At 44.4% G+C, this 24,219-nt stretch overlaps 2 protein-coding genes across 17 annotated transcripts in view; one reads left to right on the forward strand and one right to left on the reverse strand.

The window, feature by feature from the left end:
* Nucleotides 1-24,219, forward strand: part of LOC109548309 (uncharacterized) — a 54,423-nt gene that overhangs the window by 24,662 nt on the left and 5,542 nt on the right. Inside the window, exons 4-5 of the mRNA XM_073794766.1 lie at nucleotides 19,544-19,647; nucleotides 23,149-23,253. Of these exons, the coding sequence (XP_073650867.1) occupies nucleotides 19,544-19,647; nucleotides 23,149-23,214 (170 nt within the window). The 3' untranslated portion in view covers nucleotides 23,215-23,253. The remainder of the gene's footprint in view (nucleotides 1-19,543; nucleotides 19,648-23,148; nucleotides 23,254-24,219) is intronic.
* The window catches only part of ASPH (aspartate beta-hydroxylase), a 418,870-nt gene that overhangs the window by 15,258 nt on the left and 379,393 nt on the right, over nucleotides 1-24,219 (reverse strand). For 3 of the 16 annotated variants that reach the window (XR_012327186.1, XR_012327182.1, XR_004522877.2), the window contains one exon: nucleotides 16,326-23,348. The exons of 2 other annotated variants lie outside the window; for them this stretch is intronic. The gene's annotated coding sequence lies outside the window, so the exon portion shown is untranslated. Of the gene's footprint in view, nucleotides 1-2,018; nucleotides 2,410-16,325; nucleotides 23,349-24,219 lie in introns of those variants that run through there. 11 more of the 16 variants (XR_012327193.1, XR_012327195.1, XR_012327190.1 and 8 more) reach the window with 10 other exon arrangements.

Here is a 24,219-nt window from a genome sequence, read left to right on the forward strand (position 1 = left end):
TGCCATTTGCCCCCCTTTATATTTCCTAACAGACTGGTGGATTTTTTTAAAAAAAATTTTATTGGAGTAGAGTTGCTTTACAATATTGTGTTAGTTTCTACTGTACAGCAAAATGAATCAGCTATACCTATACATATCTCCCCTCTTTTTTGGATTTCCTTCTCATTTGGGTCACCACGGAGCATCGAGTAGAGTTCCCTGTGCTCTGCAGTAGGTTCTCATGAGTTATCTATTTTATACACAGTATCAATAGTGCAGACTATTTGGTGTTGAAGGGAGAAAAGTAACACCAAATGGTGGAAGGAAGTAGCCTGTGAGAAATGCTCAAGTACGTTTCCTCTTCTAAAGTATAAATGCTGCGAGTACTGCATTTTGGATCAAAATTATGCCTCAAGTCACCATTTAGCTTCTCTGTTAGAATATGGTTGACTATATTAGCCTCGTGGTTCAGTGCTTTAATTAAGCACCTATTACTTGCCCAGGCACTAGATGGTATACAAACAAACAAGAGACAGCAGCTGAGCTCAGGAGCTCACAGTCTTTGTAGGTGGGAGAGATGAACAAGTAAACAGAGCACCTCTCTCGATGTGGTTAATTCATGTTCAGTGGGGTCACAGGACGGGGTCAGGGCACGGGGAGATGGGAGGAGATGGTCCTTAACCAGACTGCAGGGCATTTGCTTTCTAATCCTCTGTAAATGCACCGTGAATTCTCATCTATAACTTTGGGAGAAATACATATTTGTGTTTTACCAGAGTAATTTTATAGTTTTGAAAACAGAAGCTTAAAAAACATGAAACCTTCATGCCCAGTAGTTATGAACTAGGATCGACCATCATTTATACTTGTCAAATCCTGAGAAACGAGTTAAAAAATATCACACATTGTTATTGGTAAGTGAAATCTTTGGCACTCTCGTTCCAATGTGCTGAACATGTTGGGATTTGAAAGCGAGATGTTTCCACTGGATTCTCAAATCCTGGTAAGGCAGTTTCAACTCTGAAGGGATTCTTCTAAACTCATATCACAGTTCCCTTTACAGTTTTACAGGTATTGAACCACTAGGATGAAACCTGAACCAGAAGAAAAAAAAAATCCTATTTTGGCTGGAGGGGAATGAATTTTGTAAGTCGGTGTGTGTATTTCAGGCTATTTGCACGCGCTACAAATAGTCAGAGCTACTTATCTGGACAGCACATCCTAGGGCAAAATGACTAGTTGGAATTAATGGAATTTTGTCATCAACTCAGTCCCTTGGCAACCCCTGGGCTATCATTAATCCCCAGGATGCATTTGCCTGTCCTGGTAGTGCTTCCTCCTGGGTAGCAATTGCTAAATGTAATGCACAGGAAAATGTCATGTCCACTATTTCCAATTATACCATGAGAGATGGTGTAACCAATTGGGTTTCTAATACTATCCCTAAAAGGCCATCTTTGCTTAGTTCTCAAGACATTTCCTGTAAGCCTTTTAATAAGGAGAATCATGAATTTCCCATTTGAGATACATGGGTGATAACTACTGACGTTGACTACAGTGCAGATAATCTCTAGGTTTGTTTTGGCCTCACAAGTGTTGCACTGGAGCAGAGATGCTTACTGAAGTAAGATAAATATGTTCCAGAAATGAAAAAACTGGTCAAATAGTTTTTTAAAAACCTGTGGCTCTTTTCAAGATGGCTAAATCAATTAGTGAAGAATAGATGTTACTTTTAAAAGGAAAATCAGCCCACAATTTATTGTTCAACGGTATTATTAGAAGTTTTTTTTTTTTTTTTTTCCGGTACGAGGGCCTCTCACTGTTGTGGCCTCTCCTGTTGCAGAGCACAGGCTCCGGACGCGCAGGCTCAGCGGCCATGGCTCACGGGCCCAGCCGCTTTGCGGCATGTGGGATCTTCCCGGACCGGGGCACGAACCCGTGTCCCCTGCATCGGCGGGCGGACTCTCAACCACTGCGCCACCAGGGAAGCCCAGAAGTTGTGTTTTTGAAGAGTGACTACATTCTTGACTTGGAACATATAAGACACTCAAAATGTTTTATTTTTAAAATGAAAACAAAATGTCCATACCCTTAAGATCATTGAAGCTTTTCAACTTGAGCCTTGGCCCTTAAAACTGGAAGACAGTTTTCACATGCAGCACTTTATTTTTGTTCATAGCTGGTGTTGTTTTAACCTGATCAGAGTGAATGGGTGAAGAAATACCAAGTTCTCCACTTCGGCATGCATCTTGATGTCTTCTTGTAACAGGATTTGAGGCAGAACTCAGTTTGCCCTTAAAATCAGTAAAATTTAGAGTGAAGCATAATTTTGGAGTGTTCCCCATGTGGACTTTCTAGATCAAAATCATCTCCTCTTCACTGGCGATCATGCAGGCCATACTGTGGCGCCTTCTCATTTAAACGCTGGGCCTGGGGAGGGAAGAGGCTCAAATAGGTGGGGATATGGGGGGAAGGTAACTGGTTCTATTTGCAATCGTTGGTCTGGTGTCAGAAAATGAGGATTAATGTCCGTCTAGTGAGGACATCAGAAGGTACTGCGGTCTAAAGATGGCACAGCTGAGGTAATGCGTTTCTCTTTGGAAAGTATTTAGAATGAATGAGAGTTCGTTGTTTTTTTTTTTTTTTTTGATTAATTTTTATTGGGGTATAGTTGCTTTATAATGTTGAGTTAGTTTCTGCTGCACAGCAAATTGAATCAGTTATACATATACATGTATCCACTCTTTTTTAGGTTTCCTTCCCATTTAGGTCACCACAGAGCGTTGAGTAGAGTTCCCTGTGCTATACAGCAGGTTCTCATTAGTTATCTGTTTTGTATATAGTAGTGTATATATGTCAATCCCAATCTCCCAGTTCATCCCACCCTCCCTTCCCCACCTTGGTAGCCATAAGTTTGTTTTCTGCATCCATTTCTGCTTTGCAAATAAGTTCACCATTTTTCTAGATTCTACATATGAGTGATAGTATATATTTTTCTTTCTCTTTCTGACTTACTTCACTCTGTATGACAATCTCTAGCTGCATCCATGTTGCTGCAAATGGCATTATTTTGTTCCTTTTTATGGCTGAGTAATATTCCATTGTCTACATGTACCACAGCTTCCTTATCCATTCCTCTGTTGATGGACATTTAGGTTGCTTCCACGTCCTGGCTATTGTAAATAGTGCTGCAGTGAACAGCAGGGTGCACGCGGCCTTTCAGATTATGGCTCTCTCTGGGTGTATGTCTAGGACTGGGGTTGCTGGCTCCTATGGTAGCTCTATTTTTAGTTTTTAAAGGAGCCTTCATACTGTTCTCCATAGTGAGGGTTCCTTTCTGATGACCTGGGCTTCTAGAATTACAGGAGTCCCCCCTTATCTGTGGTTTTGCTTTCCATGGTTTCAGTTACTTTGGGTCATCCACGGCCTAAAAATATTGCGTGGAAAATACCAGAAATAAACAATTTATAAGTTTTAAATTGTGCGCTGTCCTGAGTAGCGTGATGAAATCTCGCTCAGTTCCGCCTGGGACGTGAATCATTGCTTTGCCCAGCGATTCCTCTCCTTTAGGCACTTAGTAGCCAGTAAGATTGACTGACACAGTGTGGCAGTGCTTGTGTTCACGTAACCCTTATTTTACTTAACATTGGCCCCGAAGTGCAAGAGTAGTGATGCTGGAAGTTTGCATATTCTCTCACTCTGCCTACTTAATAAACTAAACTTTATCATAGGTATTATCTGTAGGGAACAACATGGTATATTTAGGGTTTGGTACCATCCATGGTTTCAGGCATCCCCTGGAGTCTTGGAATGTACTGGCTGCGGATGAGGGGGTGACTACCGTACATGAAGAACACCTGTCATATTACGAAAACTTGTTTTTCCTTGCTCAGCTCCCATGTTAAATTTAGCCTTTCAGGAGCAGTTCTATATTACAGCAACACCTGGTTCTAATAAATAAGTTCTGATAGTAGTTGAAAGGCATACTACAAAACGAAGTGTTACCAGTAGGCCCATGACATCCATGTGTGTCCGGAGCTGTGTACTAATAGATGAACATCCAGGCAGATTGCCTTATAAAACAAGATTCTATCATAGACCAGTGCCATATTGAACGAATTCTCATTAACAATGAAGTCCACTTGGCTGTGAGGAACTAGCCCTTTAAGGATTCAGTGAGAACTGCTATTCCTTTCTTGTGTGAGCGATTTTACAATCTTTCTCATCAGGCCCACAGCTGTAGAATCTGATTCTGGCAAAGTGTATAATCGCATTTCCAGCAAACCTTTGATGTACCCTGAGCTGAAACCACACCATTACATTTTCATGAGAACTTGATGCTCTTTGCTTCATTCTAAGCATTTTCTCACATTTCCTTCTGTTTAAATAATCTAACTTGAAGAAAAATACCTTGAAGGGATATGCGTCATTCTTTTTATATTAATTCCTGTTTTGGCTTTTGCCAAAAAATTAGTATTTATTTTCCATAAATATGACACATTCATTCTCGTGTTTACCTTTTTCCCGTCGTGATCGTATCCAAAACAAGACACTGAGAGGGAAGGCCTATGTTGTTCGTTGACAAAGGTCAGGTGCAGAGGAATGAGTTATTTTGAGACATTTTATATTACAGTGCGTGGTACCCAAATGTTAAGCTTTTACAGTTCAAAGATATCTGGGTGCCAAGGAGGGTGATGTGAGAGAGGTTTTCTTGAACACAGGACTGTTGGTACTAAAACTGTGAAATGCTTGGCCAACCAAGGCTGTTGTCCAACCTGTGCTAAGACAGTGACTAGACTAATGAGACAGGAAGGATCAAGACAGAGAAATCCTGTTTGAAGAGGTGTTTCCTGTTTGGAAAGAAAATACACAGAAATCGAATACCAGAAGTGGTGGGAAGATAAAAAACTGGTACCCTGACAGACTGAGGTCTGTGGGATTCTGTGTTTAGTTCCAAAGGGAAGTGACTTTTCTGAGAAACAGCTGCTTCTGGTTTCCCTGAATTTCAATGAGTGAGTTAAAACCAACAGTTAAGTGGTTTGTCTTATCCACTCACTCATTAATTTATTCAAAAACATTTATTAAGTATCTTTTTCCTATGCAAGACATTGTCAACAGAAATACCGTCATCCCTTGGTACCCACAGGGGATTGGTTCTAGGACCCGCCATGGTTACCAAAATCCGCGGATGCTCAAGTCCCAGAGTCAGTCCCTGTATCTGTGCTTCTGCATCTGCGGATTCAACCAACCTAGGATGGTACAGTCCGGTATTCACTATTGAAAAAAATTCTGCATATAAGAAGACCAGCCCAGTTCAAGGTCGACTGTAAACCAGAGAAGGAACAGCATGCGTCCTGTGGTGAGGTGTACACTCACCATGCTGGCTCTTACCTCATGCTGAGTACCCACCTGTGTTCTCCTTTATTCCCCATAATAACTCTAATTACTGAATTCCATTGTTAGTTCACTTTCTAGGTAGAGAAACAGAGGCTCAGAGACAAAGGAGCTTGCTCAAGGCAGAACGGTGGGATTTAAGCCACTAGAGTCTGAAATGAAGCCCCCGTGACACCATGCCCCTTGAAGCAAAACCCGGGATTCAGTGCACAGCTGAGCGGCGGAGCATTTGTGTGGTACCAGGCACGTTTCTAACAGCCTTCACGTGGGTCCTCTTATCTGATGTTTACATCAGCAAGGAGAATGCTCGGCCATGCGAAAAGGGCATTTTTCTCTAAGATCTGGGAAGCTCTGTAACAGGAATAAACTAAAGGGGGGGCCAGTGACAGATGAAGTTCTCAAAGGCTGTGTGCTAACCCCGGACAGGAACTACTGTGTAGCCAGTTTCTGCTTTGCTTTTCTGGGTGAATAGGTTAAGTATTCCAAATGTCAGTATTAGCAGATGGGCAGCATGTAGCACAGTGGTTGATCACACAGACCACCTCGGTCTAGATCCCAGCTCTCCACTCCCTGGCTGTGTGGCCTTGGGCCTGTGACTAACCTCTCTGAGCGTCAACAATCTCATCTGGAAAAGGATCATGAGAAAGACAGCATCCTCCTTAGAAGTTATTAGGAGGAATCCTTTAGGTAATAGTTAAAGCGTAGGATAGTCTCTGGAATACAGTAAGTATTGCTTAAGTATTAGCTGTAAGTATCCAAGTTCGTTCAAAGTGTACTGTAAGGCACATATCATCACTACTATTTAATCTTAATTGTGTACTTTGTAATTTGCTATTTTTGTTCACCTTCTCTTTTTCCTGTTCATCTACTCAGACCTTCCACTTGGGTTGAGCAGAATTAGCCACGTGGCTTAGTACGCAAAACTGGACAATGCCGTTTACCTGGAGATCCAGGACCCGGAAAAGCTATCTTCCCTAAAAGCTATCTGAATCCATAGGGCCAGCTGGACCAGGCCCCCTGTTAGAGTCCACTGGGTCCCTTGCTTCCACTAAAAAGGGCATTAGAATCTCTGGGGGAGTTTGAAAAATACTGATGCCCAGGCCTCCCCAGAACAATGAAATTAGCATCTCTTGAGAGTAGGGGCTGGGTCTCAGTTTTTTTCTTTTTTTTAGAGAGCCCCAGGTGGTCAATGCTGAGACCCACTGCTCTAAAGTAAATCGACCCCCGTAACTCCCCTACCCCCTTGGCACACAGAGAGTTTTCATTTCTTGAGTGTAGCGAACGCTTTTTGAATTCACCTATTGTACTATTTAAAGTGCAGTGGAGGCAAGTGACAGGAAACCGGGGAGCATCCAGGTCGCCTGAAAACTCGCTGGAAATACAGATTCTCAGGCCCCACTCCAGACAACTGAATCCGAAACTGGGAATGCACACTGTTTGCACAAGCTCTCTGGGTGCCGACGCTTGTGCACACGAAGGTTTGAGAACCTGGCTTAGACCAGTAGGGACCCATACCTAGAAATGAGGGCAGGGCCACTTCATTCAACACAGGGATGGGTGTGTGCGAGGGCAGATATGGGAGAGGCAGTCATAGCGACCTCCTGTATGTCTTTTGCTGCCGTAGTTAGATGCTTCCCGACCCTTGTGGTCGACGGAGCAACCAAAGAAGGAGCCCTGAGAAAAGTCTTAGGATCATTTTAAAAGTATAGTTTGCATCGGGGACCTCCAGGCATCTATATGGAAGAGGTGTGTCTATTAGGGTCAGCCACATCGGGGGCTCTTGTGGATACGGAAAGCTTTTGGACCTTTTAAGAATGAGAAGCTTGGGTCAAAAAGAAGTCTTATTTAACCCTCACGTTTTCCCAGACTAGCTTCCTTCATTTGAAAGGTTCATTCCCCATAGAAAGTCTACTAACTGGGAGCTGCAACCCAGATCTGCAGTGTTGGGTTGGTTTTTGGACGCCACCATGATGTAATCCGTAGTCTCTTTACTGTGTGAATATCCATGGATCTAGAAACTTTCTTAGTGAGAGCCTCCCCAAACCCCAATATCGATCTTGGGCTATCCTTACCCCTGGACTTTCTGACCCAACATCAAAAACATAGCAGTTACCATGGCAACTACCTGGCCATATTTTCACATCTCCCCCTATGATAAGTAGGGCCTCTTGAGCAAAGCATAACAGCATGAATTATATTATTTATTGAGAGGTTGCATTAAAATAAACCACATTTGATCATGTCTTTAGCTCTTCGCTTAATTTTGCGGATTCTTTTCATTTTTAGTCTTGACTTCCTAGAATCTTTGGAAAGTAAAATAATATATAAAAATTATATAACCCCATAAAGCTTTAACAGAGGGTAAAATACGTTGGTTATTTTCTAGCATGTCTGAAGAAGATAGTAATTGTTTAATATCTTTGATTAATAAACCATTGCTTATTAATCAACTAATATTAATTAATCAAACAACTTAGCAGTCATTTGAACATATAAAGGTTTGAACCTTTATAAGGAAATCACTAAAGAGGGAATTATGGACATGTTTCTCTCTTTCTGCTAAGTGAAAAAATTAGGAAGTAGGAGATATTAGTGTATCTACCAGACAAATTATGCTAGAGTTTGTCATTTTATACTTCAAAAGGCTAAATGAGAATTTACGGAGTGTCTACATATTATGAATCCGTTTGCATTGTGAGGTATTCAGGACTGCTAGATATCTGTCATTTACATGTATGAGATTTTGTGGAGGACAGACATGGAAAGGACTTATTTTCTTATTTTTCTCCCCATCGTTTCTGTCGGCCGTTCTCCATCAACCATTTCTCATTTCTTCATGAAGTCTCAGGAAGAACCCATAGCTTTTTACAACTTTCGGTTATTTAAAAATCTAGGTTGGTATCGTCTAGTTTAAAACTTCAGACTCAGTTCTGGCTTAATGCTGATCCCTTTCCCTTCTCCCAGAACCAGACCTCTTCCAAGCCTGCCACCAGCGCTGCCTGTCCCGGCTGAGGACCCCCAATCTCTCATAGCCGGGGTCTCCTCTCCTGGCAGCCTGTCCCCTTGGCTGGGGAAAGGACCTGCTTCATCCACGGGGTCCATTCAACCTGGGTAAAACACGCCCATCCCCCCTCCACCCTGGCCCCGCCCTCACTCCGGTCTTCGCGTGGCCGTGGCCAGTGGAGCAGTCTGTTGCCCAGGGCTACGCATGGCTGACATCCACTCGCAGAACGAGATGCCAGCCCCTTCTCTCTGCACACCCAGTGCTTGGTAGGGTTTTCTTGGAGACTTTCTCTCCCTTTCTTTTTGAGAAGATTCCCCCAAAGAGAGAGCGAGGAAATGGTTGGAAGTGTGAGTCTTGCACTGGGGGTAAGTGATACTCTTTTCTTCCCTGCGTACCCAACTCAGGAAGGGGAGAGGAAAGGGGTAGCAGTTGGATGGATAGCAGAGCTGATGGCTTGCTTCTTAGTCCAGGATCTCACCTCAGGCCCCCGGCACCAGGGAATTATTGACCCTAGTGCAGAAGTCTCTCTCAGCCAGGGAGTGGGGAAGCAGGGTGGCTGGATCCTGTCCCTGGTTGGCTGGAGGGACAGGGCCTGGTCTGACGAGCCCTGTCATCCTTTGTCCTGCCCTTGCTACTGGAGTGTCAGCGTGGCTCGGGGTCCCTAGGTCTGTGCATAAGTAACTGTAGATAATTACTCCAAAGGAAGAGGTGAATTATCCCTGCTGGGCCCGCCTGTATCGACAGAGCATGGACATGCCTTCTATCTGAGTCCAGGCAGGCGGGGGCCCAAAGCACATTGGAGCTTTGCTCTCATTCAGCTGCTCCAGCAGGAGGGAGAGTGTGCCTCCCTGGCAGTCCCACACAGGATGGGAGTGCGTGGGTGGAGTTCGGGGATCCTGGCATTTTAGGAAGAACTCTTTCGCGTCAATGACAGGCCATACTAACTGCTCACTGTAGGCTGCCTCCGCTCCCGCAGTGGAGAGAACAGCCTTTCACTCTTCCCCAGAATAGCAAGGCAGTGTCTGAGCCCTCGGGGCCATAGGCATAACCTTCACAAACAGAAATCAATGAGAATCAGGTGGGAAGTGGTATCCTCAACACATTTCTGATGAATAATAATTGTTTATATTTGCAGGGGCTTTTTATATGCTAGATTTGGGGCTAGGAGTTCAGGGTAGGCAGCGTGTAGACACATGACCCTGTTCCCAAGTTGTGGACAAGTAGAAATGTATCTCCAGTCCCCCTAAGCCAGGGGGAGTCGAACAAGATGGGGCGTATACATTAAGAGTTTCTGTCACTTTATACACACCATCTCATTTAATCCTCACAACCACCCTGCGTGATTGGATACTTTGATTCTCCTCAGTTTCTTCAGATGAGAAAGCTGAAGCTTAGAAGTATACATAACTTGCCTCAGATCACACGGGTGGACAAGGACAAGCCAGGGGTCAGTCCCTGGTCTCTGGCCTTGGATGTAAACTTCTAACGCTTGTGATACTGCCCAAGTCTTTACCAGCTTAGCAGACGTGGGTCTCGGCAGGAAAACGGGGGTGTTCAGAGCTCACAGACTTCAGCATAAATGGTGCAATTTTTGCTAGTTTTTATAGTTAGGTCTTTAAAAAAAAAAATCAGAGCCAATAGAATAGCTGCTGTGGTTCTCTTCCACCCTAGATCTCTAAGGAGCAAGTGGTTTTCTCTGCATGGGACACGCCATTCTAGGTCACTTCAGAATAATCATTGTTACCCTAAATGGAGTAAGCTGAGTGTTGTTTTTAAAATGACCAATCTAATTGCAGCTCATAGATGGATCTGGTACCCACTTAAATAGCAAGTCTAAGGAGCTGGGTAGAGGGAAGCACTAAAAGAATTTGTGGAAAGAGCATCTCAATGACTCGACTGTCCTGTAAGCAATTACTGTTTAGATTGCAGAGTAAAGGTTTCAAAGGTTAAAATCCAAGCACATGAGCAGAACACAAAAATGTTCCAGTTGCTGGAGGATCTGTGGCAGCCCCCAAACTGAACAGAGAAACGACCCACAGATAGAGGATCCCAACAGAAGCCCAGCAGAGCTGCATTGAAATGCCCTCTGCCTTCTTTTTTAATGGTCTCAAGAGGCAAGAATTTCAAATCACAGATGCATTTACCTAGTTGTGTTATTATCAATAACTATGATTAAAGCTCAAGAAAATGGAACTTGAGTGGACACACTTTGTAGTTTTTGTTTTGTTTTATTCAAATTTAGCAAAACTCACCATTTTATTTTCTCAAAGCTTCTGAACATGTCTTTCAATGAAAAGAAGCAATTATAAATTTTGAGGGCAAGATTTTGTAGAAAGTAGAGAGGAGGAGCGTGGGGGGAAAGGAGAGTTTTTGGTTTGTCTACGCACAATTCCTCTTCCCAGGCTGGTCTCCACCAGCGGTGTCCAGAGACAGCCTGCATTTGTAAGGATGTCGGAACCCACAAATATCAGGTGATTTGACTTGAAGGTTAATATAGGACTGCCTTGTTCTCTGGCACATTCTGTGTCCTGAAGCTGAAACAGAATGTACCAACCACTTCTTGTGGCTAGGAATGGAGACCATTGGGGCCAGGATCTTTGGAGACTTTCCTTCTTTGTTTACAGTCAACATGGCGATGTGCCCTCTGGCACGCGGTCAGCGGGGCCTGGCACTCCCAGCAGTCAGGTTTCCGACCGGTGAAATCAGAGGCTGGGGTCCGATCTGCTGAGATGTGCTATTGCTGTCAGGATCTTCTGTGAGGCTCCTGGACCACTTTCCATGGTCGGTGAGGAAGCAAAACCGGTCAGGAATGAGTTGGCTGTGGCATAAGTCCCGGTACCTGAGCCAAGCTCCCCTCCGTTCATCTCGGCTGTGCTGACGCAGGGTTGACATGAGGCAATGTGCCGCCAGGGCCAAGGGCAGGGAGAGAACAGTCGGCCAAGGGCACGAGAGCGGGGAAGGGACAGTCCTCAAGCCTGAGGGAGAAAGGGTGAGAGAGAGCCGCGAAGTCTGCCTGAGGAGTGTTTACAGGGAGGCAGTCGACATGGCGACAGCAGGCAATTAGGGATTCCCGAGTGAGAGCGGGTAGAGGACCTCCTTCTGAGATGTGGCCTGCGGGGGCGCGATGTCCCCCGCCCCTGCCACTTGCTCAGACATCCCTCTGGGACCCAGAAATCCAACCAAGCACAGACCTCTGGAGTCGAGAGTAAAATTTCACAAATGCAGCCCTGGCATTGTTCCTTGGCGGACAGCTTTTTCTTTTCGTGAAATCCCATCTCTTCTCCCAGCGTTCAGCACCTGCTCTGTTCCTTAATAGCTCCCCAGGGCCTAGATCCAGCTGGGCTTCACTTACAAAAACGAGAAGGATTACAGGCTTCTAAACAGAAAGGATGGTAGAGATCATCTAGTTCACTGACCTCATTTTACAAATGAGGAAATGGTGGCCAAGAGAGGCTGAGTTACTTCCCCGGGGTCACACAGCTTGTGCAGGGGGCAGAGGGGGGATATCAGCTCAAACGGATGAGCCCTCACTTAGCCTGTGAGGGGTCAGCAGAGCCGGAACCTGCCTCCTCGACACTGTTCTCTCCACACTGGTGGGTGGAGGACCATTAATTAAGGAACACAGTATAAGTAAATGTTATTAATGTGGCCAGAGGACCCAGAAACTCTCAGATCCTGCCTTCAAGTAATCATTCCTTTATATGAAGTCCCTAAGAGAAATATATCCATGGGCCAAATGATCAGTAAGGCAAAAGGGAATATTTTTAGTTAGCCCAGGCTCTGTGCCAGACCTAAGAGGGTTCTATCAGATTAAAGTCAGAGTTGGCCTAGGCAGCAAGCCCCCGGCCAGAACGATGCAGTCCATTTTTAGGAGGTTGTTTGGAAATGCCAGTAGGGGGCGTGGAAGAGCAAGGCGGCCCATGGAGACGGAAGTTCTCCTCTGTTCTGAAAATCTTGATGGCACTGAGCTGGAAACCAAAATGGACCCGGGGGTCATTTTTTCAAACTTGTTCAATTAGTAATTTAAGAGCTGAGGGTGCTGAGGTCTAGAGAGGTAAAGTGACTCCTCTCCCAGCTTTGACAAAACTCTGGGAACCTTCGGACAGACCATGGTGGAGCAGCCTGTCCAGGGGGCGGTGGTTTGATGGGATCCTTTAGAAAACTGAGAAGCTGCTGGAGGGCCCGAAGGGGAGCGAGACCCGCGGTCACACCTAAGCAGCTCAACACTCAGAGACATCCCGACTCGAGACAAAAGGCAGAACCAGGTCCTTCCCCTCTCCAAAGGCAGATGGACTCAAAGACAGGTGAGGCCCAGAGGCTATGCGGCTGACCTTCCGGGAGCATCAGGATAGATGATGGGACCTGATGGCAGGCAGTCCTGGGAGTCGGACAGAACTCCGAAGCGCTGAGTGTTTACCTGGGTCATTCGGGCAGAGACTGGATGAGTTAAAGAGGCACTTTAATGACTGGTTTGATCTGACAGATCCTAACTTGTAGGGTTCTTCCTATCCCGTCCCACACGACTTCCTGACCGAGCAGGGGGTCCTAGAGATCTGAGCGGGTGTAATGAAGAAGCTATGAGATCATCCGAGACTGTGCCGTGCATATAAAAAAAGGGAATCAACAGTTTCCTGTAATTCTAACGCTCAGAAAGGCCCTACCGTGAACATTTGTGTCCCTCCTTTCCTCTCTTTTTCTTCTTTCTTTCCTTCCTTCTCTTTTCCCCACAAAGAGATGCTTCATTAAGAGGCTATAGCTTGGCTCCTAGAGCAAAGGTGACAGCTGTTGCCGGGCCCCAGCAGCAGACTCGAGCTGGGGGTAACCCAGAAAGGCTCTGCTTTGGTTCTCCCCGCAGCTGTGTTCCAGCCAGTTCTCTGGGTAGGTGGGTTTTCTCTGTTTCTCGGTGCAGTGGTGGGCCACCCACCATCATGTGCTCCTGTGTGCTTCCTGACACTCAGCCTCTCAACTGGAGTCGCGTGGCACATAGTTTAAAAAAAAATCTTTGTTTTACTTAATATTAAATTGTGTGTAATTTCTCACGCAATTAGGTTTTTTTTAAAGGGAACGCTATTTATTTATTTATTTATTTTGTCTGCGTTGGGTGTTCGTTTCTGTGCGAGGGCTTTCTCTAGTTGCGGCGAGCGGGGGCCCCTCTTCATCGCGGTGTGCGGGCCTCTCACTATCGTGGCCTCTCCTGTTGCGGAGCACGGGCTCCAGACGCGCAGGCTCAGTAGTTGTGGCTCATGGGCCCAGTTGCTCCGCGGCATGTGGGATCTTCCCAGACCGGGGCTCGAACCCGTGTCCCCTGCATCAGCAGGCGGACTCTCAACCACTGCGCCACCAGGGAAGCCCGATTAGGTATTTTTAAAGAATATTATTGCAAATGAAGATAGCATGATTTATTGACTCAATCTGCTGTTGTGGCTGTTGAAGCAGTTTCTAATTTTTCACCCTGATTTGTATTTTTATACATCAGTCTTGGTGGATAAGTATGATTCTGTACGGTAAACTCCGATGTTCTTAGAAGGGACATGTTTAAGGACAGAAGTCTCATGTTTAAGGATACCCATATTTTAGTGGTCTTAATACGTTCGGCCAAATTTCTTTTTGGAAGGAGCAAGCCAATTCACACTTCACACTGCCAGACACTGACAGGGTCTCCATCTCACTGCAATTTCTTCAGCATTTTACCTTTGCCATTTTGACAGCTGGAAAATTTATCCTTTTTATTTCAAGAACTCTTCTTTTTTTTTTAAATTTGGGTGCACCGAGAGGCCTGTGGGATCTTAGCTGCCCAACCAGGGACTGAACCAGGGCCCCTCAGTGAAATCGCCAAGCCCTAACCACTGTATCGCCAGGGAGTTCCCTAGAACTTTTTAAATAGTATGGTATTGGCTACTATATTTGTTTCATTTTTAAACCCAGCTTATTTTAGATTTTATTTTAATGTGATCATTTAATAAAGATGTACTGTTGCTCGTTGTTCCCTGGGATTGTAGAGCGTAAAATGTAGACAACTGGATATATCAGCCCTAAAGTATTTCTAAATTTTGTTAAAATCACCTGTGGAATTTGCATATATTTCCTTTATTGTTAGTGTGTTTAGAAAAACAGGCCTTATCCAGAGATCAGTTACGTTCTAATACATGTATTTTTCAGTCTTTTAAGACAGGGGTCCCTAAAAAAAAAAAAAAAAAAAAAAAGACAGGGGTCCCAACCCCCAGATCCACAGCCTGTTAGGAACCAGGTCTCACAGCAGGAGGTGAGCGGCTGGCGAGTGAATGAAGCTTCAGCTGCCGCTCCCCATTGCTCCCCATTGCTCCCCATCGCCTGCATTACCACCTAGGCCATCTCCCCCCACCCCACCCCCATCCGTGAAAAAAATGTCTTCCACGAAACCGGTCCTTGGTGCCAAAAAGGTTGGGGACAGCTGTTTTAAGATACAGCTTTTATGATACTAAAGCTAATTGTGAAAGTACCTCCTCTGTGTCACTCCTTATCCAAGCTTTCATGGAAGATTTAATTTCACATGCAAATCAATCCTGCAAAACGGATACCCTTATTATCTCCTTGTCTAGAAAGTGAAGGCACTGAGACTTGCAGGGGTTAAGTGACATGCCTACATCACTAGCCATCGAGTTACAGAGCCAAGGCCCTCTGGCCAGTGACAGGGCTTTTCCCTAGGAAGCAACGCAGTTTTAGCAGGGGAAAACTAGACCAGCCAACACTGAAAAGCAGAGATGAGATAAAGATGGACAGGGTCTAGCGTGCTCCTTTCTGTTTAAATGACTTCACACCCGTGTTAGAATAAAACCAGACTCCTCCACGTGTAGGATCAGGCCCCTGCTTTCCTCCTGTCTGACCTCCATCCCACCCCCCCCCCCAAACTTTATTCAACTCACATCGACCTTTTTCCTGTTTCTTTAACAGGCCAAGTTCATTTCTGATTTAGGGCCTTGGCCTGACCATGGTAAAGTGATCATTTACCATTTTTAGTACTCTTGTCTTGACATTTACATTATCTAATAAATATTTGCTACGAATTTTTGTAGTTTTTTTTTTTTTTTCTTTTAGGGAGGAGTTGTACCATTCTGGGAATTCAACTTCTATGATACGATGCTTCCCTTTCTAGGGCCTTAGGGAAGACAGGATGAGATCACAGAATAGTGCAGCTGGAAGAAACTTGGATTTCCTTCCATAAACAAGGATATAGGTTCCCAGAGAGTTGGGGGATGTGCCTGAGATTGCGCAACTAAATTAACAGTGTGCCAAAAAATTACTAGAAATGTGATCTTTTGACAGGATTCTGGTACCTTCAAATTCCCAGGCTTCTCATCAATTTTCTCCATTTATTCATTCTTTAAGCAAATGGTTATCAATCAGTTAATATGTTCCAGGAACCACACAAGGTGCTTAGGGTGTAGTAGGGAGCTTTACAGACAAAACCTCAGTACGTACAGAAGTCAAATTCTTGTTTGTGTGTGTGGAGCAGTGAAGGCGATAGAAAATAACAAACAGAGGTACAATATAATTTCAGGTCTTGATCAGTGCTATTCTAGCTCCTTTATAAGCTTCTCCTTACAATCATTTACATTCTACAGGTAGATCTCCACCTGTCTTCTCTTAGGCGTGGAATGGTATGATGTTTGGTTTCAGGGGCATCTTTTCAAGTAAGACAACAGAGCAGGAGTAGAGGTCAAATAAATCTCTAAGGAAGCACCTTGTATACTATCTGTCAAAAATAACAGAAAGATTTGCCACTGAAGTGTTCATAATTTTTAAAAAACTCTGAAAGTTGACCTTGCTATAAGAAAATAGACCCTGCTGAATAGAAGGGAGATATATACTTTGGAAATCTAAGTACCGTCTTTCACTTAAGGAATACATCATTCAACTTCCTTTCACACCAGTTACTTATTATTGCTTTGAGAATAAGGTAGCTAAAATGTGAATTTTTTAGTTTTATTTTTTATTGTGGTAAAACATACATAACAACATTTACAGTTTTAACCATTTTTGAGCGTACAGCTCTATGGTGTTAAATACATTCACATTGTTATACAGCTATCACCACCATCCATCTCCAGAACTGTTGATCACCCTGAACTGAAACTATACTCGTAAAACAAAACCTCGCCATTTACCCTGCCCCCAGCCCCTGCTAACCACCATTCTACTTTCTGTCTCTATGAATTTGTCTAGTACCTCATGTCAGTGGAATCATACACTATTTTAAAATATTATTTTTAAAACTGACCTACTCTATATAGGAATCAAATAGTAAATTACTAGCACAAGTTAACTCTGTTCTGACCATTGTCACTGATTGTGGTTTTTATGCATTTTGCTTATTAAATCTGTGAGGTGGTGTTAGTGAAGGAGATGATTTCAGGTCATTTTGACAAAATAAATCACTAGAGCCCTCTCATGACATACAGGGCTTCTAAGTGAATTGAAGAAGGCAAGTTTCAGACCAAGATCAACTTAACTACTTATGTGTTATGGTTATTGATTTCCTAATTGGAAATATAAGGTTTTTTTTTCTTGGCCATGCAACTTGCAGGAGCTCAGTTCCCCAACCAGGGATTGAACCCGGGCCCCGGCAGTGAAAGCCGGGAATCCTAACCACTAGGCCACCATGGCACACCCAGGAAATATAATTTTATAAGAGCTTTAGGTCCTACATCGTGTGCGTTCGAGGTGATGCTTCTGGTGCCAATAAAAAAATTTCTGATGTTCAGAATTATTTTCTTTCCTGAAATAGCACTAAAAATGGTTTTGAGGGCTTCCCTGGTGGCGCAGTGGTTGAGAGTCCGCCTGCTGATGCAGGGGACGTGGGTTCATGTCCTGGTCCGGGAAGATCCCACATGCCGCGGAGCGGCTGGGCCTGTGAGCCATGGCCGCTGAGCCTGCGTGTCTGGAGCCTGTGCTCCGCAACGGGAGAGGCTGCAACAGTGAGAGGCCTGCGTACCACAAAAAAAAAAAAAAAAAAAAAAAATGGTTTTGATTGATCATAACACATGCATTTTAAAATGGGCTAAAATTGATTACAGCGTACTATTTGATTTAAACAAAACCCAGATTGTAGGGATAACTCCAACAAAGGCATTAGCAACATCACTTTCATTTTCTGTGTCTGTGCTAATTGAGTAGACAGATTTTTCCTTTTAGCAAACATACTGATAAAACATCTTTAGCTGTTTTGCCACCATTAATTGATGGCAGGCAGGCCTTCAATGCCTATAAATTTGATGTATGTTCAGCAAAGCCACACATTTTAAATCTTGACTTTTAAGATTTTATAAGTGTTAAATATGTTTTAACTCACGACGAGAAGTGCTTAAATTACATATTACTCAAGCATACTTGAAGAGGTTAGGGAAATCGTTTTGGATGCTTTCAATTTTCTGTCCTCTAATTGAATTAACTTTGGAAACGCTCCTGTCTGCTCACAAAGTTGAAGCGAGTGGATTTTGTACCCACCAGTGCAGGTCGCAGGCTACAAACCCAGTAAGATTTGTACCCGTGTTCCAAGAGTGCTTACTGAGTATTTTTCAGCAACTTAAAGGGCTGGGAGGCTGGAATTTAGAAAATAGATATGCTTGTGTGCCACTTACTGGCTCATACTAACCTGAATTACTATGTGTTCACGTGTTCTGTTTCTCTTCTGGAGGAGACTCGCTATTCGTTGCTATTTTATTAAATATGTTATTTATGGTTGTCAGTGGTGATGGTGATGGTGGTGATGAGGATGATGATGACTTTTACCGAGAAAGCCAAGGACAGGAGAAAAGACCAGATGGGAGGAAATAAGGGCATGAAGAAAAGCAAGGGGCAGAATTTCTGGGCGAGCCAGCCAGTCCTGTCACTCTGCTCTGCTCGCACGGGCCATGTTTCAGTTTTGCAGGCACTCTTGCCTCTTTCTTTAGATGGAAACAAATCTCATTTTAATTGTAGAAGCCTTCATTTACAGTGAATTTAACAATGAACAAGAAGTAGATAACTAATAAGGACCTACTTATAGCACAGAGAACTCTACTCAGTACTCTGGAATGACCTATATGGGAAAGAATCTAAAACAGAGTGGACGTATGTATATGTATAACTGATTCACTTTGCCGTACACCTGAATCTAACACGACATTGTAAATCAACTCTATTCCAATAATTTTTTTAAAAAAGAAGTAGACTTGCTGGTGAAGATGTGGAGGAAAGGGACCCTTCCTACACTGTTGGTGGGAATGTAAACTGGTGCAGCCAATATGGAAAACAATATGGAGGTGCCTCAAAAAATTAAACATAGAACTACCGTATGATCCAGCAAGTCCACTTCTGGGTATCTAAAGGAAATGAAACCATTATCTTGAAGAGATAGCTATACCCCCATTTTCATTGCAGCATTAAATAGCCGAGGTAGGGAAACAACCAAATGTCTGTCAACCGATGGACGAATGGATCAAGAAAATGTGTGTATATATATACAATGGAATAATATTCAGCCTTTAAAAGGGAAGGAAATCCTATCATTTGCAGTAACATGGTGAAACTGGAGGGCATTATGCTAAGTGAAATAAGCCAGACAGAGAACGATGGAGTGGCATCACTTATTTGTGGAATCTAAAAGAAAAAAAAATAGTCAAACTTATAGAAGCAGAGCTTTGAAAAGTGGATGCCAGGGGCTGAGGTTGGGGAAAATAGCGAGAGGTCTGTAAAGAGTAAAAATCTTTCCGTTATAAGATGAATAAAGTCTGAGGACATAGCATATAATGTGGTGACCACAGTTGATAACACTGTACTGTGTGAATGAAATTTGCTAAGAGAGTAGAACTTAGATGTTCTCACCAAAAATAAAAAAGGGGGGGTAAATATGTGAGGTGATGGGTGTGTTAATTAATGGGGGAATCCTTTCACAATATACACGTATATCTAATTATCGAATCGGTACACTTTAACTATCTTATAATTTTACATGTCAATTTTACCTCAGTAAAGCTAGGAAAAGAGAAGTGAATTTGCAGATTTTTAATTAACCAAATGCAAAGAAAAAAAAATCTTGGTATTTGAGTAGTCAACATAAGAACATTCAGCAAGAACACAGCCCAACTCAGTTTTCCAAAGAATTGATTATTTTATATTTTAAAAGATTTCTTTTCTCCTACATCCTAGAAAGTCCAAAGCAGTGTCATGCACCTGGCAAGGAGAGGAGAAGAAAATGTTGTCTCATATTATTGAACAAGTGCGTACACACCAGGAGGACCACTTTGAATCAGGTTTGAGCCAAATCATACTTAACAAAGGTGGCCCGGGGAAGGGGTGGGCACCAAGAGACAGAAGCATCCCATGAAGCACAAGCCCAGCAGAATCAGTTCTCACCCCTGTGACCCAGGCATTATACCCGCGACGCCAGCACAGACACAGCTGTTACTTACTGCTGTCCTTGCCTGGAGCAGCTGAATGGCTTTCACCTAAACCATAGAGAACATCCTTGGTAAGTGCATTCAAAATCGCCACTGTGTTTATGTCATAAAAGGGAGGTATAAGGAGACATTACTTAGATTAGAATTGCTCTTTGCTTGTCTAGTGAAATTATTACATAATTAACATTCTTGTTCCCGTAAGAGTTTATTCTGCACAATAGAATGTTTTGAAGAAAAGCAATGACGAACTTTGGTTTCATTTGACACATGCCAAAGCTCTAGTGTAAACCTAGAGTAGGAGAGCAATGCAGAGTCCCTAACTCTGGGGCGCAGCAGGTACAAAACATTTAAAAACTTCCAATGTCTGAAAAATTGCATATTAAAGATTCCTAAGCCAGGCGTAGTCAAGAATTCTACAGCCAGACTATTTACAGTAAGTCCCCTACATACGTGTGAGTTCGGTTCCGAGAGTGGGTTTGTCCAATTCGTTCGTAAGTCCAACAAAGTTAGCCTAGGTAGCCAACTAACACAATTGGCTATATAGTACTGTACTGTAATAGGTTTATAATAAATACTTTTCACATAAATAATACATAAAAACAAACAAAAAATAAACATTTCTTAATCTTACAGTGTAGTACCTTGAAAAGTACAGTAGTACAGTACAACAGCTGGCACACAGGGGCTGGCATCGAGTGGACAGGCAAGAAGAGTTACTGACTGGGGGAGGGAGAGGAGGCGGGAGACGGTAGAGCTGAAGGGTCATCAGCAATAGCAGACGGAGGGCGAGGTTTAATTTCACTCACGCCTGATGGTGAGGGAATGCACGGTCGCATCTTTGAAAGTTCACAACTTGAAGGTTCGTATGTAGGGGACTTACTGTACAGCATTTTAGTCAACGTCTGTGTTTAAAAAAATCATTCATAAAGTGATTTAATATATCATCTCTGCTTAAAAACTGCAGCATATCATTAGTGAATAAATTCGGAGTGCGCTGAAAATGAAAACTTCATTTTCAATTTTAAGAATGAAATACAATACCAATTTAACTATTGCTTAAATACCTGGAAAGTCAAACTGTCTTTCCTAGGCAGGTTTTCCATTTGGGCGAAACCGCGCACGTGAGAGGCAGCGTCCCCCGCAGAGGGGCTATTTCACGGCAATCATAGCACTACAGCACAGCGGCTGGTATATACTGTATACGTCACAACGTCAGAGGGGTTCCTGACCTTGGCATACTGGAAGTCCCCAAAACACAGCAGATCGGTAACCCTGAAGTGCAAAGATAATTCTCTATAGGAAGGAATCGCTATCGTGGTGTCTTCCTTGATGGGAACATTGGTGGAAGGCAGTTATCACGTGCAGTCCTGGGTGGGGTTGGGTTAAACTTGACAGAAACGGCAGCCGAGGTGCTGAGGGCAAAAGCAGAGATGTGGTAACAGAAGAGCGAGACAGTGCAGGCAGCATGTGGTCATAGCCATCCCGAGGAGAGAGATTCCAATAGCCTGCCTCAGGAAGCATCGCCTGTGCATTCGTCTTCTAGCTTAGCCTTTGTGAACACACACTCACGGGGCTCCAGAGAGCACTCGGCACCGTGCGCAGCTGCACGGGTGTTGACGGTGAACAGCAGATGTGAGCAGGCCGGTGCCGGTGCCGCAGGCAGCCCGGGCTGCAGCCGTCGGCACGGCGCTGCATCGCTGCATGCAGGGGTGCTCTGGCCCCAGCTCCCCAGCTGCAGCACCAGGCTTACAGGAGGGGCTGCGGTATCGTCGCCTTGGCGGGGTGGCCGAGGTGCAGCTCTGCAGTAACTCTACGCCCACCTGATCCCTCCCTTCACACGAATGTGGTCTCTGCCCAGAGCACACGATCGAGCCCCCTTTTCTGCTTTCTCCTCCTCCTTGTGCTGTCAGCGTGACTGGCACCTCTCCCCTGCCCCCTCGCCCGGCTAAACTGGGGCGGCAGATCCCTGTTTTTAATCATTATCTGTGCACTTAGGTGCTAGACCTTACTTATTAGGGTGTCCAACCCCTGCCTTTTATAAAGGCTATGAATAGCCAGAGAGTTAGTTAGGAAAGTGCTTAGAATTGCTTCCTTAGATTAACTGTGGCGCCCTGGGCTGTGTCTGTAACGTCTGAAAGGTCAGGGACATCTGAGAGCCCACGTGCCTGTAAGCAAATCTGACTATTAGGTGAAAAAGCCAACGCACAGTCCAAAGGAAGGAACCAGACCGCGTTCTGCCTTTCCTTTAGCTTCCAGCAAGCAGCTGCTCTCCGGGCCTCTTCTTCCCATACGCCAGCTGAGTGGGAAGAAGTATTTTTACCCCTCTCTCTTCTTCCCACTTCGCCATGCCAGGGATGCGTCATTTCTTTCTTTACCCCTCCGGTGAAGCTGTTGGTTAATAAGAGCTGGGGGACGGGTGGGAGTTCTGATCTTCAGGGCCCTCGGGTCTTGTGTGGAAAGTGAGGGGTCCTTTCCGGTCCAGCTCAAACGTACCGACAGCCTCTGAGCACCCAAGTTCTGCGTTTAGTTCTGCTGAGTCTTTTTTCTTTCTTCTCTCTTCTACTATCTTAATGTGGAAGTGCTAGCTCCCCAGAGGAAACACCCCAGCCAGGAAGTGGATACGGGAGAGAAGTAAGGGATGCTGGGGAGGAAGTAAGGGTGATGAGAATGGAGACACCAAACACAGAGGTTTGCAGCCTTAACCCGCATGAAGACGACACGAGGAGCTTGCATAAATTCAGATCCCCAGATCTCCCCGCCTACTTGAATTTGGATTCAGTAGCTCTAGGATGGAAGTACTGGACCCCAGAATCTACATGCTGGCGCCCTGATAATATCATAAAAGTGAGTCTTGCATGCTTTCCTGTCCTACAAGAATCAAGTACCTGTGGCTTGAGCTCCCTGATCTAAGTCAGTGCTTCCAAGTGATGTGTGCTCAGATACTGCTTCCCAGGGGGTGGCCCAGGGACCCTTGGCCAGCCTCGTCCATTTCCCTTGCTGTGTTTTCCAAATACTGTCATTTGTTCTGAGTGTGCTGATGTGAAAGAGGTTGTGAGGCAGTGGCTAAGCCGTACTGTTTTAGAATCCCATACAGGCTAACTATCCCTTGAGTAATAAAGTTAATTTCAGAGGAATTATAAATAAACTGAACGAGGAGAGTAGAAAGGATATAGTTTGGGGCCAGGTTGGGGTTCAGGAGAGGTCTCTGCACAACGTCCTTGTCCACTGCACCAATCCAGAGAGACAGAAAGCCCTGGCGAAAGGGAGGATGCCACAGTTCACATTTTTCAGACAAGGGATGCTCTCTTGTTGTGTCTAATCACTGCTTCTTCTCTTTCTTTCACCTTTTGACAGCGGTTCTCACTGCCTTGCGTTTTTAAAGCATGTCGTAGGATGCTGCTTGACTGTCCAGGAAGATAGTACTCACCCATCAGCTGTACGGGTTCACAGGCACGTCTGGTGAGAATTCAGAGGGATTTTGTTCTTTGTTTTGAGGTCAGAGGATGGCACCATGTCAGTGACAGCATCGCTGAACTTGTCTTTGACATCAGCATCTGGAAAGATAGAGATCAGGTGGCCTTCCTCTGCCAACCAGAGCCCATGCCGCGTTCAGACAAGTTCCCCCTCGTATATGATTTTCAGCCTCCCAGGCTGCAGGCAGTGTCGGGTGACAGGGTGGCCAGTGTTCCGGGTACTCTCACCCTCCGGTTCCTTGTCCTTGACTTGTCCTTTCCTGACTATTGTCTGCCAGAGGGTTCAGAGCAACGGTAGCAAAGAACACTTGTTGCTCTGAAAGCCCGTCACACCTGCTCCCGCTGGAGGTGCTGCAAGGGGTGGAGGTGGAGGTACCAGTAATTTAAGATGGTCTTATTGGCAATTTAGTTAAACCTGCTGTGCTGTACTGTCTCAAAGCAGGAAGGTAAATGAACGTTCTAGTGACTGAATCAGCTGGCACTTGAAAGGGGGGGGACAAGAGAGAGACACCTCCCCGGAAATCTTGACAGGTGAAAAATGACCCAGAAGAATCCTTTGTTAAAGAGTCAGCTTGGCTGGCACAGGTACTAAAAACCAACTGATATTTGCTATAATTTGCTTAAGATTTCTGCTAAAGTCCCTGCCCATTTCACCAGCACACAGAGGACAGGGGATGGGTTTTACATATTGTTGTTTTCTACCTACATGCTTTTCTTTGAATATCAACTCTCAATTATTTGTAATATCGCAAATACACAATTATGGTTTAAAAAAACCCACAGATTATTTTTGGTTGACTTTTACACGTCGTTTTATATTTACATATGGAAATGGGTGTGCTGCATGCTTGGAGAATTCATGTTTAACAAAGTAATGAAGCCCGACTGGGCCGATCGCCCTCTGCAAGTGTTGGCCGTCTGCCCAGTTCCTGTCGGACTCCTTTTATGGGCT

The sequence above is a fragment of the Tursiops truncatus genome, chromosome 17, assembly GCF_011762595.2.
Source record: "Tursiops truncatus isolate mTurTru1 chromosome 17, mTurTru1.mat.Y, whole genome shotgun sequence".
NCBI lineage: Eukaryota > Metazoa > Chordata > Mammalia > Artiodactyla > Delphinidae > Tursiops > Tursiops truncatus.